This window comes from Heptranchias perlo, chromosome 31 (assembly GCF_035084215.1).
Source record: "Heptranchias perlo isolate sHepPer1 chromosome 31, sHepPer1.hap1, whole genome shotgun sequence".
In the NCBI taxonomy this organism is placed as follows: Eukaryota; Metazoa; Chordata; class Chondrichthyes; order Hexanchiformes; family Hexanchidae; genus Heptranchias; species Heptranchias perlo.
This window is the reverse complement of record NC_090355.1, coordinates 31,668,017-31,687,057: the sequence shown is the minus strand read 5'-3', so window position 1 is coordinate 31,687,057 and position 19,041 is coordinate 31,668,017. Positions and strand designations below refer to the sequence as shown.

The 19,041-nt window shown below is 42.8% G+C and overlaps 1 protein-coding gene across 1 annotated transcript in view; it reads right to left on the bottom strand.

The window, feature by feature from the left end:
* The window catches only part of gpsm1b (G protein signaling modulator 1b), a 228,485-nt gene that overhangs the window by 108,806 nt on the left and 100,638 nt on the right, over window positions 1-19,041 (bottom strand). Inside the window, 1 exon segment of the mRNA XM_067969883.1 lies at window positions 15,696-15,804. Coding sequence (XP_067825984.1) covers window positions 15,696-15,804 — 109 coding nt within the window.

The window sequence follows — 19,041 nt, the reverse complement described above, 5'->3', positions numbered from 1 at the left end:
GCCATTCGGCCCATCATGCCTGTGCCGGCTCTTTGAAAGAGCTATCCAATTAGTCCCATTCTCCTGCTCATCCCTAGAGCCCTGCAATTTTTTCCTTTACAAGTATAAATGATAAATAATAAAGTTGAACACACAAATGTGTGGTTGATATGCCTCGAAACGTCACTATTTTTGTTCCTTGGCTGATATTTGTTCTTGTTTTAACTGGAGAGTAGTGATAACTTGAGTACAGGACTGGCGGACTTAAATGTCTAAAGAACCACACAGTCATGAACCACAAGTCCTTCGGCGATTAACGCGGCTGGGTATAGATCCAGCTCAGTCACATCGTCAGACTCAGAAACACATTTGAATCAGTTCCCTTAATAATATACCAAAACAAAAGCCAAATACTGCAGATACTGGAAATCTGAAATAGAAGCAGAAAATGCTGGAAACACTCAGTAGGTCAGGCAGCATCTGTGGAGAGAGGAACAGAGTAAACGTTTCAGGCCAATGACCCTTTCGTCAGGACTGGAAGAAGGTTTCATCGATCTGAAACATTAATCCTGTTCCTCTCTCCACAGATGCTGTCTGACCTGCTGAGTGTTTCCAGCATTTTCTGTGTTTTTTTTTACCCTTAATATACATCAGCATTAGCCAAAACCAGAACTCTTGATTTTTCTTTTGAAATGAAGGAACGCTGATGGCAAGTCTCTGTTGCCATTTGTTGTAAAAACTTTCTTCTGTATCCCAAAATATAACTCTGTCTGTCAGAGGTTTACGGCTATTCACCTCTTCTGCTCCAATGTTATTTTCCCCCTGCATTTTACAAAAGTATAGAACAAGAAACTAATAGGGGTCCAAGTCCTGGGGTCGTTCAGTTTTCTCCTTGGGCCAAACCAACAACTTCAACAGAATAACCAGTTGTTTTTGGACTCCCATTGTCTGAAGGAGAATCTGGAGAGGACTAAAAATCTACATGAGCCACGCTGCAAAATCACGGCAGGGCAAGAAGCTCGACTCTCTCTCTCTAAATACACATATATAAGTATGCCACCAATCTGAATGTTAATCGTGATTCCTAAATCAAGCACTCTCCATAGAAAACTATGCATTACAATCCAGAGGTTCTGCTGGCAAATCTGTCCCAGCCTTCTTCGACATCTCTGCACGCTACCTCACCACAAGCCACTAAGTCGGTCATTACTTACACCTTGGGGCGTAGATTAATCTTTATCTGAAAAGATGAAACAGGATGAAATTGATAGTGTCAAAAAGACCACATCACGTCACTTGTACGAAACCTCAGGCGCAGGTTGCTTCATCCATAACAGAAAAAGGTTTGCCCATCACTTTTTGATGAAGCTGATGGCCTTTTAAAAAAACAAAATCCACACATCTTCCATCAGTGGGTTAATTCGCGTAGGTTTGAGCAAGATTTCCAGGCAACAAGTTCTCAGAGTGTGCTACGGCACTAACAGGCCGATTCAAGCTAGATCACCAACCGAGTCAGTAGGACTTCAGTGTTTATAAATAAATCTGAACCCTGCAGTGTTACCACTTTCAAATATATGGTAATATTTAAAATGTTCACAAGGCTTAAAATGAATGGGTGATGTCTTTTGTTGAGGTCATAGGAACAGAAAATATGGGTACACCAAGTAGTTATATGTAGTTAAAACAGAACCAATGTTAATTAGCACACAAGAGAAAGAAAGGAAGAATTGCATTTATATTGCGCCTTTCACAACCTCAGGGCATCCCAATGCTTTTCACAGCCAACGAATGTACTTTTGAAGTGTAGTCACTGTTGTAATATAGGAAACGTGACAGCCAATTTGCGTACAGCGATGTCCCACAAACAAACAGATAATTAACCAGGTCATCCGTTTTAGTGATGTTGGGTGAGGGATTAATATTGACCAGGACACCGGGGAGAACTCCCCTGCTCTTCTTCGAAATGGTGCCATGGAATCTTTTACATCCACCTGAGATTGCAGACGGGGCCTCGGTTTAACGTCTCATCCGAAAGACGGCACCTCCGACAGTGCAGCACTCCCTCAGTACTACACTGGGGAATGTCAGGCTGGATTTTGTACTCAAGTCTCTGGAGCGTGACTTAACTGACGACCTTCTGACTCAGAAGCAAGATTGCTGCCAACTGAGCCACGGCTGACACAAGGCAAGACACTAGCTAAAAAGCAAATTATCGCAGATACTGGAAATCAAACAAAAACACAAAGTGCTGGAAACACTCAGCAGGTGAGGCAGCATCTACGAAATTCACATTGCAGGTGTGGACTCTTCTTTTGAAGGGGCCACACCCAAAACATCAACTTGAATGTTATCTTTGTGGATGCTGAAGAAGTTTCTGGTTCTTGGCTTTTAGACATGGCCTTGAGGGTGTGTTAATTCCCTTAGCCTTTGGGCGTTATACACATTCTCTGTAATTTCTGTAACTCCCTGCTCAAAAAACCCTTAATTGCTGTCAGTGTTTGCTTTACACACACTGCAATAAATTATCTGCAAATACAGTGTAATCGCACCCATCTAGTGAATCTAGCATTTCACTGTCACATCATGACAGTAGGTGATTGTAAACCAAGGTCGATCAGTATTCATTTTATTTGTCCACAGCAGAACTAAATAACTACAGTTACTGTGCAGAGCTGCTTTCCGGAATATCTGAATTTTAATGGCACTGAAAATAATTTATATTATGCACTTGCACATCACGGATCCTGGGGAGAAAGTTAAAAAAAATTATAATAAAGTATCTGACTTCTACTGATGTTTCTAAACCACTCGAGCTTTTCTTGCATGGTTTATGGCACTATCAAAATTAGTCAGTTGAATTATAGGTTCTAAACCCCTTTCAAGCAGCCACTATTTTATACATCTGATAAATTTTAATTGCCCTGTATGAGATGCCTGGTTGCTTATTGAACTCTTCAGGCTGTTTCTCAGGGCTAATGAACGTCAATTTTTACAACAATTAATAGAAGTCTGGTCTAACTAGAATGAAAGAACTTGCATTTATATAGCACCTCACCGCATCTTTCAAATATCCCAAAGCATCGCGCATAGAAGGAACTTGCATTTATATAGCATTTTTCACAACCTCAAGACATTTTAAAGTACTTTACCGCCAATGAAATACTTTGAAGTAGGAAAATGTGGCAACCAATTAGCGCACAGCAAGGTTCCATAAACAGTAGGGGTAAATAATCTATTCTGGTGGTGTTGGTTGAGCGCTAAATATTACAGAACACTGGGAGGTCTCCCCTGGTCTTCTTTGAATAGCGTCATGGGATCTGCTACACCCACTTGAGAGAGCAGGCGGAGCCTTGGTTTAATGTCTCATACGAAAGACGGCACCTTCAACAGTGCAGCACTCCCTCGGTACTGCAGTGTAGTATCAGTCCAGATTAAGCAGCACTCAGCTACCAGATTCCAATAGTCTCAACCAAATTCCAATGTTCCACAGCTCACTGGTTTCAAAACTCGTCACCTTTGTTTACTAATTTCCACATGACCTGCTCTATCCGACCTTCTGCAATCCCCTCCATCCTATGACCCAGCCTACGCCCTCCACTTTTCTTACTCCAATCTTTTGTACCTTGTCCCCTTCCATCTGCTATCAGTGGCAGAGCAGTCATGCCCTTGCATCCTGGAATTCTCTTTCTAAATGCCTTCACCTTACCACATCCATCCCCACTTTCTAAAGCTGGCTCAAAACCTACCTCTGCGCCATCGCGCACTCCCCTATCCCTTCCGCTTGGTGTCGATTCCCTTCTGTGACTTGCCTTGGGATATTTCATCACGTTGAAGATGATACTTAAGTGCAAGTTGTTGCTGTTGCTTCTCTTGTGCGAGATTAATTGTGGAAAATGAGTTGAACCCTTAACAAGAATGCACTGTATATTACCCGACAAATTAAGAGTTTTATTTTGATAACACAGATGCGACCATAATCCTCAAAGGATTCAGGATTTGTCCTTATACCAGCCTTGTCACAACTCCAACTGCTACATTACGCACAGAATCCCATTTTGAGAGAATTAATTCTGAACATCTGTGCACAAGGGAAGATATCATCTGGTATAATTGCAAATGGTTTGAAAAATGACGAGCAGCGTTATTTTGACTGAAAATTGATACCACAAATGATCTGATTTCCTCTGGTTAGAGGAAGATATGGGCAATTAAGAATGTAATGAGGTTCCTGCGAAAAACTCAGCAATGATAAATTGATTCCTGAATAACCTGCTCCTGCCCCACCCATCACTTTTTATAAACAAAGTGCAGCTCTTCCCAGTTGCTTCAGCAATGGCTCAAAAGACATTGGTTTGAACCACCAATTTTTTAAGGCAAGCTATTTTTCTCATGACAAGCACCATCCTTGACCAAGCACAGCCTTGGCCGCTGCTCTATAGCTAATCCTCAGCAAGAGTAGCCAGGGACAGTTACAGCGCTGGGCAGGTGGAGACTGAGTACAGGTCCCTCCACGTGGCCGAGAGTGTTTGACTCCTGCCTCAGAAAAGCATCACTGTTGTTACAAAATATTGCATTATTCTGATCCTACATCAGGGGAGTGAGATTGACACAGTAATGCTAAATGAGAAGCAGATCTGCACTGTGGTCTGGCATTCACAAGATTTATGATAGGACAGTCCAAGCTCAGTTCTTGTACGGCTCTTGCAGCCAGCAGTGAGATGATTGCATCTGATCAGTCGGACTCCAAACACAAAAGGTACATGAATGCTAACCCACTGCGCCGAATGCTCTGTTACTTTCATTACAAACCTTCTCTCCGATCTGAGTGTTCCTATCTTTCAATATTCAAAAATCAGAAAATATCGGCAGGTATGATGGATCATCCCATTTGGAAAATTATCCACCCTGAGAATGGCAAATGTTATTAATCGTTTGTACGTGTGTGAGAGAGAAAAAGAGAGAGAGAGAGAGAGAGAAAAAGAGAGAGAGAGAGAAAAAAAGAGAAAGAGAGAGATAGAGAGAGAGAGAGAGAGAAAAAGAGAAAGAGAAAGAGAGAGATAGAGAGAGAGAGGGAGAGAGAGAGAGAAAAAGAAAAAGAGAATGAGAGAGAGAGAGAGAGAGAGAGAGAGAGAGAGAGAGAGAGAGAGAATGTTGCATATGATGTCATTGCATGATTGCTTGCACCAGTCCTCCAAAGACCATCATAAACAATGATTAAGTCTTAACACCCTTGTTTTCCTTCACACTTAGATCAAGTGGAGACAAATGACAAAAAAAACATTACATTGACACAGCAGCCGTGAGGACATTAAGGCTCAAACAGTCTCGAGTCGTGATGAAAGGGCTGCACGGGGAAAGTAAATAAATCTTAGACAAGTACAATTTTTCCACTTCTCAAAAGTGAAGAACAGGTGAGAGAGGCGCTATTTGGTTCAGAGTTTGTTCTTCCATAGAAATCTATGGTCCCAATTACAACAGCTTGCATTTATATAAAACCTTAAAAGAAGAAAATGTACAAAGGAGAAATGGATGGCAAGCATGAGTGCAAGTGTTACTAGTGATAGCCGAAAAAATAGGTGATGAGGCTTTTTAAAGGTAGAAGATAAGTGGGCGGGGCAGAAGGAATTCGAGAGAATATATAGCCAAGGCTGAAGTTTCTGCCTCTGATGGTGGAGCGGGATGTTCAGGGGATCAGAATTAGAAGACTGAAGGGCACAAAAACAGTCAAATCATAGCTGTGGAAATCCTTTAAGTAGAGGCTTGAGAAGTAATGGTAGGAATCTGGAGCCAGTCCAGTGGTCGAGAGTTTAGGCCAGTCTCGAGGCTGAGGTTCAAGGCCGGTGTGGTATCCAACTGTCTCTTGAATAATTCCAGAGATTTTTCCCCCACTATCCTACTCAGATAATTCTACTTATTAATCACATTTAACAGCAAGTCTGTAACAAAATCCTGCTTAGAAGTTTGCTTCACATACATATAAATTCCATTAGTTTCTCATTTTGTGCTCTTTTAGTATAAACCAACAATGTTTTTCTTTAAACATGCAATGTACTCTTGATCTAAAGTGACCTTGGCCCATTAATCTCATTAAAACATTAGTCACAATGCAAAATCTGTTAACAGCCTTTGTGTTGAAAGTGAGATTGATAAATGGGTCATTTTCATTCACTCCACAGAGGTGCTGAAAAGTTCCCAATCTGGCACCTGGTAAACATGAAATTAGGTTTCTTTTGAACTTTTGGTACTGTATTTTACAGGTTATTTCAGCGCAATAAGTTGCTTAACCCTCACACTGTGAATATACCAGCAATGATGGTGAAGCGGGAGTTTAAAGTCATATTTGGGAACAGCCTTCAAGTCAGGTGCTACAGGACAGGACAAACTCAATGGGCTGACCTTCTTATACATTCCAAACAATAATTAAGATTGGGCGTTCTTTCTGGAAAGCAAATAAATTGTCAATCTCATTCCTCTGATGCAGGAATCAAAAAAAAAATGATAAACCGAAATGACACCGTGCAATTGACCCCTCGGACGTTGGCCAAATAGACGGGGAGTTGCGAGGTCGTGCAGCACATGGAGCTCTGACAAATCCCACACCTGATCCCAGCAATGCTGTCATGGGGAAGATACGAGTGACGGTTCGACACGGAGAGCATAAAAGAAAAAAATTGGAGGAATGGACGCCACTGTGCTCAGACACCTCCTGAGTCACTTCAGGAAAATAAAACACCACAACACAAAAATTGGGGCTACTGAGATGGGCAATGTTAAGAAAATCTTGCATTTATACAGCAACTTTCACGACCTCGGGCCCCTAAAGTGATTTACTGCCAATTTTTTGTTTTTTTTATTCATTCGTGCGATGTCGGCTTGCTGGCAAGGCCAGCATGTATTGTCCATCCTTAATTGCCCTTGGGAAGGTGGTGGTGAGCCGCCGCCTTGAACCGCTGCAGTCCGTGTGGTGACGGTTCTCCCACAGTGCTGTTAGGAAGGGAGTTCCAGGATTTTGACCCAGCGACGATGAAGGAACAGCGATATATTTCCAAGTCAGGATGGTGTGTGACGTGAAGGTGGTGTCGTTCCCATGTGCCTGCTGCTCTTGTCCTTCTAGGTGGTAGAGGTCACGGGTTTGGGAGGTGCTGTCGAAGAAGCCTTGGCGAGTTGCTGCAGTGCATCTTGTAGATGGTATACACTGCAGCCACTCTGCGCCGGTGGTGAAGGGAGTGAATGTTTAGGGTGGTGGATGGGGTGCCAATCAAGCGGGCTGCTTTGTCCTGGATGGTGTTGAGCTTCTTGAGTGTTGTTGGAGCTGCACTCATCCAAGCAAGTGGAGAGTATTCCATCACACTCCTGACTTGTGCCTTGTAGATGGTGGAAAGGCTTTGGGGAGTCAGGAGGTGAGTCACTCGCCGCAGAATACCCACAATATTTATGTGGTTGGTCCAGTTAAGTTTCTGGTCAACGGGCACCCCCAGAATGCTGATGGTGGGGGACTCGGAGATGGTAATGCCACTGAATGAGAAGAGGAGGTGGTTAGGTTTTCTCTTGTTGGAGATGGTCATTGCCTGGCACTTGTCTGGCGCAAATGTTACTTGGTAATGGTAGACTGAGAGTAAGGATGGCAGGTTTCATTCCCTATGGACATTAGTGAACCAGATGGGTTTTTACGACAATCCGGTAGTTTCATGGCCACCATTACTGATACCCGTTTGTTTTTATTCCAGATCTTTATTTAATTAATTGAATTTAAATTCTCCAGCTGCCATGGTGGGATTTGAACTCATGACTCCGGATTATTAGTCTAGGCCTCTGGATTACTAGTCCAGTAACATAACCACTATGCTACCACACCCTAAGTATTTTTAAAGTGTTCTTACTGTTGTAATGTAGGAAACGCGGCAGCCAATTTACACACAGCAAGCTCTCACAAACAGCCACAAGATAAATAACTAGATAATCTGTTTTAGTGATGTTGGTTGAGGGATAATTATTGGCCAAGACACCAGGGAGAACTCCCCTGCTCTTCTTCAAAATAGTGTCATGGGATCTTTTACGTCTACTTGAGAGGCTGAGGTCTCATCCTGAAGACAGCACCTCCGACAGTGCAGCACACCCTCAGTACTGCAATGAAGTGTCATCCTGGATTATGAGCTGAAGTATCTGAAGTGTGGCTTGAACTCATGACACAGAGGAGAGAGTGCTACCACGCAGCTAAGGCAGACACCTAAATATTCTAAGACAACTGCCTGACTGTGAGAATATCACCCAATCTTGGGTACTGGAGATGCATGTACCCACAGAGAACATTTAGACAAAATTACTAGAAAAAGTCATTTGAAGGACAACATTTCAGCCAATGCAGCATTCTCTCTATACTGTATTGTAGCATCATCTTAGATAATGAACTTAAATTCTTGGCATGGGGCTCAAAGCCACATCCTTCTGACCCCAAGGTGTGAGCGTTTCCAATTGAACAAATCTTAACAACACACAAAAGACTGTTGCAGGATTTTAACTCTATGGGGTCCAAGCTGCAACACACAAAATACTTGGGTCCCAGAGAGAATGCCAATACTGCACTGTGGAATAACTGTACCAGACACATCAAGCAGTAGCCAAAGGGCACTTAATGAACTTTTGCCTCTTCTCAGCGAGGCAGGAGGGGTCAAAGGTTTAACAAGCTTGTCATTAACAAAGGTATTCCAGACGAGTGCTGAAAATTGATCTCCAATGACCTGGATTGAAGTTATGATCTAAATAATGATCTTCAATGGATTTGAATGTGCACAGTTGATCTGATGAATCGGATTGCAGTGAATTCACAGATTGAGTAGCTGCATCAGCTGCACGACATGTCGGGGATGGGGGAGCGAGAAGGGGACATAAAAGGGGGTGAGAAGGGGGGTGTGAGGAGAGGGTCGAGAACGTTGGTGTGGGGGTGGGGGGGGGGCAGGGAGACACAAAAGAATAACATTGAACACAGAAGGTAGCTGAAGCTAAAAACAAAAATGTCCAGACATCCAAATTACCAGCAAAAGAGGCAGATAGCATCTTACTGGGCTGCTGGTGTGGACGGAAGGAATGAATGATTTTTATGGAACCTTATCAGGCCCTCAGCCTGTCCCAAAATGCTTTACAGCCAACGAAGCACAACTACCGTGGTTATGTAGGCAAAGGTAGGAACCAATTTCCACACAGCCAGGTCACACATACTGCAAGTGCATGTGTAGCCAGATAATCTACTCTTGGTGGTGTTGGCTGAGGAAGAAATGTTGGCCAGGACATTGGGAGAACCGCCCCACCCAGCTCTCCCCCCAAATACGGCCATGGGATTATTTACATCCACCCGAGAATAGCAGACAGGACTCTCGGCTTAATGTCTCATTTTAAAAAGGTAGCTTCTCTGGCAACGAACGTCAGCCTAGATTAGGTTCAGAGCACGGCTTAAACCCACAACCTTCTGACTTAGAGTCGAGTGCACTATCAATTAAGTGAGGCTGATACCAAAGAATGGTCAGTTTTGTGTAAAAGCTCTTGAAGTCGTTTGCTGCCTGTAACGTTATTTTATAAGGATACAGCAACAGAAATATGTCTTATTCAATAACTACAGCAAAATCACTGAAAATCCAATGACAAACACACAGAAATCTGATCTCCTCGCAGGCCCCCTGAGGCCACTCAGACTCCAACTTGAAAACCTTCAGTCTAGACTGGCATAACTCTGCTATCGAATTCATCAACATGTTATGTTAAATCATTCCACTTGTATCGGTAGCACTCTCGCCTCTGAGTCAGATGGTTGTGGGTTCACGTCCCACTCCAGAGACATGAGCACAAATTACAGGCTGACACTCCCAGTGCAGTATTGAGGGAGTGCCGCACTGTCGTCTTTCAGTTGAGATGTTAAACCGAGGCCCCGTCTGCCTTCTCAGGTGGACATAAAAGATCCCACTGCACTATTCGAAGATCAGGAGGAGTTCTCCCCGGTGTCCTGGCCAATATCTATCCCTCAACCAGCACCAACCAAAAAAAACAGACTTACTGGTCATTTGTCTGATTGCTGTTTGTGGGATCTTGCTGTGCTTACTTTGGCTGCTGCGTTTCCTGCATTACAGCAGTGACTACACTTCAAAAAAAAAACTTCATTGGCTGTAAAGCACTTTGGGACGTCCCGAGATCATGAAAGACACTATAGAAGTGTAAGCTCTTTCTCTCTTATTACTAGAATATCAGTGGTTTCTTATTTGCGCATTTCATTTCCCGTGAGATTAAATTCCTGTTTTCCAGTCAGCACCTGCAGAGCTGGATCTCGGGCCCAGTCAGCAACTTGGGGAGGGGGCAAATTGTGGAGAGTAAAAGATTTACACAATCGCTGCTGGCACTGACACTCCAGCACAGTCCAGTTTTATCCATTGACTGTTGGTTGGGTCACACGACAGCGTGGATATATTTTGTTTACGTTCCAGTAACATTTCAGAGTGCTAAAAAGTCATTTTAATTTAAATTATCTCCAAGAAACATACAAATGTCCAGCTGCAGCCCATAATTTTAACTTTGGATCTCACCAATGGAATTTTTTTTTTGACATGGGAGAATTAGTCTTCAGGAGAGAAGTCAACACATAACGACAAGGGAGTTGTCTAATTACTAAACATGATGAACATGTCTTTTTACAGTAATGGCAGTTTTTAAATTTACTTAAATCGCTCCACCATTGGAGGCTGTGCCTTCAGCTGCCAAGGCCCTAAGTTCTGGAATTCCCTCCCTAAATCTCTCTACCTCTCTCTTCCTTTAAGATGCTCCTTGAAACCTACCTCTTTGACCAAGCTTTTGGTCACCTGCCCTAATATCTCCTTATGTGGCTTGGTGTCAAATTTTGTTTGACAATCGCTCCTGTGAAGCGTCTTGGGACGTCTTACTATGTTGAAGACACTATATAAATGCAAGTTGTTGCTGTTGTTGTTGCTGCTGCTGCTGTTGTTTCGATCACAACTGTGGTGTTATCAGAACGTGTGATGGGTGAAGAATTTACTTGTGAGCAGAATGTACGTTGCTCACGAGTATTTGTGGCACTTTAGTTCTCTTGTGGTCGAGCGAGTTCTGTTGTTGGTCACTTGCAACTGAGGCTCAATACCTTGTCTAACAGCATGACGATTCAAGTTTAAATTTAAAGGGGGATAGTCATTATTGCAATTAACCTGCAGCACACAGCTAAAACGAACTCCAATTATAGACGCCAAGTTATTCCTTGTAACAATTATATCCTCGACGTTACATGGAGAGATTTACTTCTTCAGCAATTCGAGTTTGTTTCTAATTAACCCAAATCTGCATATGTAATTTAGATGTAATTACCGTGATTAATTAACATGTTACCACCATTAGCGGAACAATTATACCTCCCACACCTCATAACCACAGGATGTGAGTTTTGAGTTACTAATTTAAACATATGACAAGTTGACTGCATAGCGTACAAGTGCTGCTTCAATTTTCTCACAATGCCTGTATTTTCCAGTGCTACTCAGGAAATATATAGAAGAGCTGAATTCCAGGCAGAAAGCAAATAATCTGTCGGCAGCCACAGTCGAGTCAATGGTATGAATCTACGGCTGTGGAGAAGTAAATTATGGAGCCATTGCTGGTGGTGAAGATACTTTTCAGCATCACCTTTCATTTCGCAGTCAATAAACGATTCTCTGGTTTTGGATGTCGAACGTGAAATTTATCCTGCAAGTCAGCCAGACCGAATAACTGGTCCTCCTCATGCAGGGGGCGGTGTATTCAAAAACAGCTGGGCATCAAATGTTCTTGAAGAGGGCGCAGAGGAGATTTACCAGAATGGTACCAGGGATGAGGGACTTCATGTGGAGAAGCTGGGATTGTTTTCCTTAGAGCAGAGAAGGTTAAGTGGAGATTTAATAGAGATGTTCAAAAGTACAAGGGATTTGGAGAGAATAAATGAGGATACATCATTTCCACTGGCAGGAGGGTCGATAACCAGAGAACACAGATTTAAGTTAATTGGCAAAAGAACCAAAGAGGTGAGGAGAATTTTCTTTTACACAGCGAGTTGTTATGATTGGGAATGCGCTGCCTGAAAGGGCGGTGGAAGCAGATTCAATGGTATCTTTCAAAAAGGAATTGGATAAATACTTGAAGGAGAGAAATTTGTAGGGCAAAGGGAAAGAGCAGGGGAGTGGAACTAATTGGACAGTTATTTCAAAAAGCCGGCACAGGCATGGGCCGAATGGCCTCTTTCTGTGCTGTATGATTCTGTGATTCTGCTTAGCTAGTCAGCAGCTGAGGCATACAACTCAAGGAGGTCCAAAGTTCGATTGGGATTTTGTTTTTTGGAGCTCCTGCGTCTGTTAAGTTCTGGGTTGAGGAACTCGAAGCCCTCGTCCTGAATAAATCATGCAAACAATGGGGCGTGGGGAAAAAAAAGTCAGCTTGCCATTCCATATAACTATCGAACGACAGCAATGTGACTGTAATTGATGTTCCCACTAGTTTTGTGCTGGAGTGGCAAGGCAGAGCTGAACTCGACGTGTCCCGTTCCAACATTAAACCCACCACAACATTCATTACAGCTATTAGTATGCTGTACCATTCTTTGCAAACCTCCCACACCTTCATCGCTAAAGCAGATTATCTGGTCATTATCATATTGCTGTCTGTGGGACCTTGCTGTGCGCAAATTGGCTGCCGTGATTCCGACATTACAACAGTGGCTACACTTCATAAAGGTACTTCATTGGATATGAAACGTTTTGGGGCATCCCGTGGTTGTGAAAGGCACTATAGAAATGCAACTTCTTTCTCTCCAAGAATGCAATGGTCGATCAGCCCTCTGAGAACGAGTGCGATACAAACTTCCCACCTTGGGATGGCCCAAGTGGATTGCAATGGTTTTTTCTGGTCCCGAACATTGCTGCGATCATCGAAGCTCATTTACATTATACAAGACTTCAGTGCACATTAATGCCCATCGGTTGGCTAGTTTGCTTATCATTAATGAACGTGCTGATTTGGTGTCTTTTGCACTGGTTTATCTTGGCAGCTGGACAGCCAAGTGGTGTGAATGTAATCAGTTCCCCACATGGCTGATTCACAGCTCTTTAAACTACATTACTACTGCTCCATAGTTAAAGGGATTGGAAATGGGTCTTGCCCCAATTAAGGTCACTGTGGATCACACAGTCCTAATTGATATTACGTCTGTCCCACAGGCAACGTGCTAGATTTTGCTTTCCAACACCGAGTTTGCTATATTTTCCTTGTTGAGTGATGCCTGAAGTAGGGTTACTTCAGGACACATTCAACACACTTCCATCAGCTCCAACAACATTCAATCTGGTCACCAAATTGGGCAAGGCCTTATACATTTATCCATTTTCCATTTCTCCTGCACAATATTGAGAATTCTAAATTTATCTTTTGATTTACAAAGTAGAAATGCTAATCCTCCTCCTAGTGATGGGTTGTCTTTGTCTTAAAACTACAGATTTTATCCAAATTCACAATTATTCAGTGCACAGCTGACTTGAATTGGCACACTGCATTAGAATTGCATGCGACATTCCAATTTAAGCCATTAACACATTGGAAAGAACCAAACCTTCGGTGTTAATCTGTTCAAAGTCTTTTCACTACAGTGGGAAAGAAAATCTTGGCTTTAACTTGGTGTCAGCTTGGCTCAGTCGGCATTATTTCCACCTCTGAGGTTCTGGGTTCAAGCTCCACTAAGCAGGTAATCTCATCTGACACCTCAGTGCAGTACTCAGGGAGGAGCTGCATTGTTGGAGGTGTCATCTATTGGATGAGATGTTAAACTGAGGCCCCATCTGCCTGTACAGGAGGAGATGAAAAAATCCCATGGCACTATTCGGAAAAGAGCAGGGAGTTCACCCAGCATCCTGGCCAACATTTATCCCTCAAATCAGTTATCACCAGAAATAGAGGACCTGGCCATTCAGCTCATCGGTGTTTGTGGGACCTTGTTGTGTGCAAATTGGCTGCTGCATTTGCCTATAAAACAGTGACTACACATCAACAGTAACTGATTGGCTGTGGAGATCTTTGGGACATCCTGAGGATGTGAAGGGTGCTATTTAATTGCTAGTTTTTCATTTGTAGGAGAGTACCCTTGGTGCTTCCAGCTATGTGGTACTGGATTTTCCATCTGAAGGCCTGATCTCCAATCCCTGCCTTACTTAGTGGTCAAAGATATCTGGCCTTAAGTGAGGTTACCTGTTTTCATGAAAGGGTAGTTGAATGCTATAATTCTAGGAAGTCGGGGGGGTGGGGGGGGGGCGGATAAGGACCATATAATCTCAGCTGACACTTCAGTGCTGAAGGATTGCTGCACTGTCAGAGGTGCCGTCTTTTGGATGAGATGTTAAACCGAGGCCTTCTCAGGTGGATGTAAATGATCCCATGGCACTATTTGAAGACGAGTGGGGAAATCTCTCCCCGGTGTCCCGGCCAACAATTATCCCTCAACCAACACCTAAAACAGATGATCTAGTCATTTATCTAATTCCTGTTTGTGGGACCTTGCTGTGCGCAAAATTGGCAGCCGCCATTATAGCAATAACTACATTTCAAAAGATACTCATTGATTGCAAAGCACTTTGGGACATCCTGAGGTTGTGAAAGGCACTATATAAATACAAATGCTTTCTTACTTTTTTTTTTAAATGGAGCATTCACAAGCCAGGCCAGGCGATCTCCTAGTCATTATATAGTCCTGACGAAGGCTCAGCATTCCCACCATCCCTGCTGCCAGGAGAAAGCTGTAATTGGTCTCTAAAAGGAGATCAGGCAGCAGGTGGATATACAATTAAAATAAAAATATGGAGGGCTTTCTGATGCTAAAATTTCAGTCCAACAAAAACAAAAAGTTCAAGACTGCGACTGCACTTATTAACAGGAGAAAATATATTTATGATCACCTATTACTTTATCTGACAATGGTCATTGGAAATATAACTAGACAAAGACAAATTTAAAAAAGACCAAATCGGAGTATATTTTGGACGTGTAACCCTGCATCAACTAAGAAAAGGATTGTTCATTAGGCTCAGTTGATTTTAAGTTTAGACCCAGTGTCTTCTCCTAACTGCGGAGGAGCAGAAGTCGCCATATACTTCTGTCAGACGAGGTCACTTTGTCTTCACACAAATCGTTCAGGTGGCAAATTCAGCTTTCAGATGCAACATGTTTGTGGTGAAGTGTGTGTCGAGCAGAGCTTTCAAGGTTCCCTTCGCATCGATGCAAAGTTATTCTCCTTGGAGCAGAGAAGGTTAAGGAGAGATTTAATTGAGGTGTTCAAAATTATGAAGGGTTTTGATAGAGTAAATAGGGAGAAACTCTTTCCAGTGGCAGAAGGGGCGGTACCCAGAGGACACTGATTTAAGGTAATTGGCAAAAGAACCGGAGGTGAGATGAGGAGAATTTTCTTTATGCAGTGAGTTGTTATGATCTGGAATGCACTGCCTGAAAGGGCGATGGAAGCAGATTCAATAGTAACTTTCAAAAGGGAATTGGGTAAATACTTGAAGGGGAAAAATTTGCAGGGCTATGGGGAAAGAGCTGGGGGAGTGGGAACAATTGGGCAGCTCTTTCAAAGAGCCGGTACAGGCACGATAGGCTGAATGGCCTCCTTCTGTGCTGTATGATTCTATGATGCGACTCAGAAGGTTTCTTACCTCTATGGAGATTTCTAGATGTCTTGAAGCGTAGTGTAGTCCTTGCTCGTGATTCCCAAGTGACACGTAGGCATTTCCCAGACTCCAACAAGCTCTCCCTTCTCCAACCCTGCCCAAACAGCCAAAAATAACATCTTATTGTCCAGTTTTGTGGTAATGTGCCCCATTGTGCAGTCCGAAATGAGATTGGACGATTCTCATTCTATCACTGCACAAATCCCACAGAAAACATTTCTGTTATCTCACTCTGGTTCTCTATGATGTCAAAAAAATTATTGTACAATATTAGTTTGAGAATTTCTTTTTCTGACGTAACTTTTTGTAACAATTTTTCTAAAAAAAAACTAGAATCTTTACAGTACCCTTGTCCTTTACTGTTCAAAGAGCAAGAAAACACACAAAAAATTATACTACCTGGAAATTTGAGAGTGTTAATTGACTAAATGAGAACATAGGGCCTGTTTTTTTTTAAATCTGCTCCCAGATGTGCTTTACTGCAGGGAGACAGTTTACATGACAAGCATCTGACTCGGTACAGGATTGAAAGTTATAAGGATATGTCCAGCTAGATATAATCAAATGCTACATGGGACATGAGGTGTTAGGGCCTTGGAAATATCAAGCCAAGGAAGACAACAGGTTAAGGATGTTGTATGAAAAGTTAGATATGTACCCTGCAGTTTTGCTTGATCAACCTTGCAGGGGGGGGGGCAGTGGGGGGAGAGGGGGAGAAGAGAAACATTACAATCTTTTTGCTGATGTAAATTAGGGACAGTCCATGCGAGAGTGGACTATATGTGGTCTGTTAATACGTCACCTCTGTGCCTGCTGGCCTATATTGGCTCCCGATCAGTCAACATCTCAATTTTAAAATTCTCATCCTTGTTTTCAAATGCCTCCACGGCCTCACCCCTCTCTATCTCTGTAACCTCCACCAGCCCTACAACCCTCCTAGATCTCTGCGCTCCTCCGAGTCTGGCCTCTTGTGCAGCCCTGATTTTTTTTTCGCTCCACCAGCGGCGGCCGTGACTTCAGCTGCCTAGGCTCTAAGCTTTGGAATTCCCTTCCAAAACCACTCCGCCTCGCTCTCCTCCTTCAAGATGCTTCTTAAAACCTACCTCATTTCACCTGTCCTAATATCTCCTTAAGTGTCAGATTTTGTTTGATAGTCGCTCCTGTGAAGCCTTGGAACGTTTTACAACGTTAAAAAGAGGCTATATAAGTTGATAGTGAGGAGGAAAGCTGTAGACCGCAGGAAGATATCAATGGACTGGTCAGGTGGACAGAAAAGTGGCAAATGGAATTCAATCTGGAGAAGTGTGAGGGAATGCATTTGGGGAGGGCAGAGAGCTCATTAACCAGGGGGCACAGATTTAAAGTAATTGGTAGAAGGATTAGAGGGCATTTGAGGAGAATTTTTTTCACCCAGAGTGTGGTGGGGGTCTGGAACTCACTGCTGAAAGTGTGGTAGAGGCAGAAACCCTCGTCGCATTTAAAAAGTACTTGGATGTTCACTTGAAGTGCCATTACTTACAAGGCTACGGACTAGGTGCTAGAAAGTGGGATTAGGTTGGATAGCTCTTTTTTGGCCAGCACAGACACGATGGGCTGAATGGCCTCCTTCTGTGCCGTAAATTTCTAAGATTCTATATGAATGCAAGTTGTTGTTGTTGTTGTTGTTGTTGACAAAGGAACGTGCTTAATGGCCTGAATAGCCTGTTCTCATTCCATGTTAACACTGTTTCATCAGCAGCAGATATCACAGCCATCAGTTTTACTCTTTTGTTGGTTAGGATCGACTTAAAATCTCCCAGGATAGATCGCTAGCCGTTCTCTCTAGTGTAACTGAAATCACAAAAGACACAGCTAAATGCTGATGGTAACGTCTTTTTGCGAGAACATTGGCAAAACCCATCATGCAAAGGACTGTCCGTTTGACTAATGGCAGTTGTATCAGCTATAAATGACCTTCTCTGCCATCACTGATTGTCCCACGACAGAAAATTACTGCTAGGTAATATTTTATTAGTCAGCCTTGTTAATCATGCAGCTTCCCGGTCATCAACAAGAAGGGCACTGAACTGTCGAGTGATCTTCACTGCAATGCTTGTCACCTCTCAATACATTTATTGATGACAAGCAATTCAAAGCATGCATCCAGTCCCACAGGATTAGCCCCACTGATTCCAGTGTCTTCAACAAACTTGGTTGAAGGGGAAGAGAAGCAGAGGTGAGTAAATACTATTCAAAGTCCTACCCCAGCAATGAATACCTGTCACTCCTTTAACGTAACACAGAATTTGCTGCCCCATTTGGGTTTCTATCCCTGCTCCAGTGCCAACCATCAGTATCTCACGCTGATAGTCACCACTTACTGGGCATGGTCCAGACATTAAAACCAATTATATTTTCACAAGTGCAACTGATTGTGGGATGGCTGAGTGTTTGATATTGGCTCCAATCTTCCGAAAGAGTTTTTAGTTACAGTCGGGCTGGAAACAGACCACCTCGCTGGCAGGGAATCCCTTCAGACCTCCCGACAGAATGCGGAGTGCTACAATATCCACAAAATGAAATGTTGCCAACCAAACGCAATGTGTAAAAACTAAAATTCCACCTCCCCACCGACCGTTCGCAGGTGCAGTTTGCATTTAGTTCATATTAACCAACTGGTTCAATTCAGATCATGTTGATTTGCTTGTTGACTAAATGCCAAACCGTACTGAAGCAGGAGATGAGATAAGTTAGAAAGTATTAAAAAGTTAAAATAAGATTATGGTCGCATAAAGCTAAACTCTCAACTGGCTTTCTGTCAACATGCCCAGAGTACCATCTTCCAGTTCTGACGAACAGCCTTCGACCTGAAACGTTAACTGTTTCTTTCTCCACAGACGCTGCCTGACCTGCTGAGCTTCTCCAGCATTTTCTGTTTTTATATGAGTGCAGGCACTGTCTTTTTATACTCACCCAATGTGGCAGGATGATTTTCTGTCTATTGATAGCCAAGTGAAGTCTGCTCTTCTTACCTGAAGTCGAGGGCACGGACACAAAACCCAACTTTTAAACTCTACTAGTTGTCACTTGCCAGTTGATTCATTTGAGATAATTCATCTTTGTAAGTGCATTTATTTTTTTTTAAATCTGAGTTCCCTTTACATGCAGTATCAATTAACAAAAGGGATTAGGGAGTTTGTAACTATTTAGGGAATACACAGGTGTCTTTCCTTCATAAATGACATCAGTAACAGACAATTCATCACGGGTTCCAGTTATATGAAGAATTTTAAGCGATACTGATATCAAAGTAGCAATGCAGATTTTTTTTTACTGTAAAAATCTACTTGTA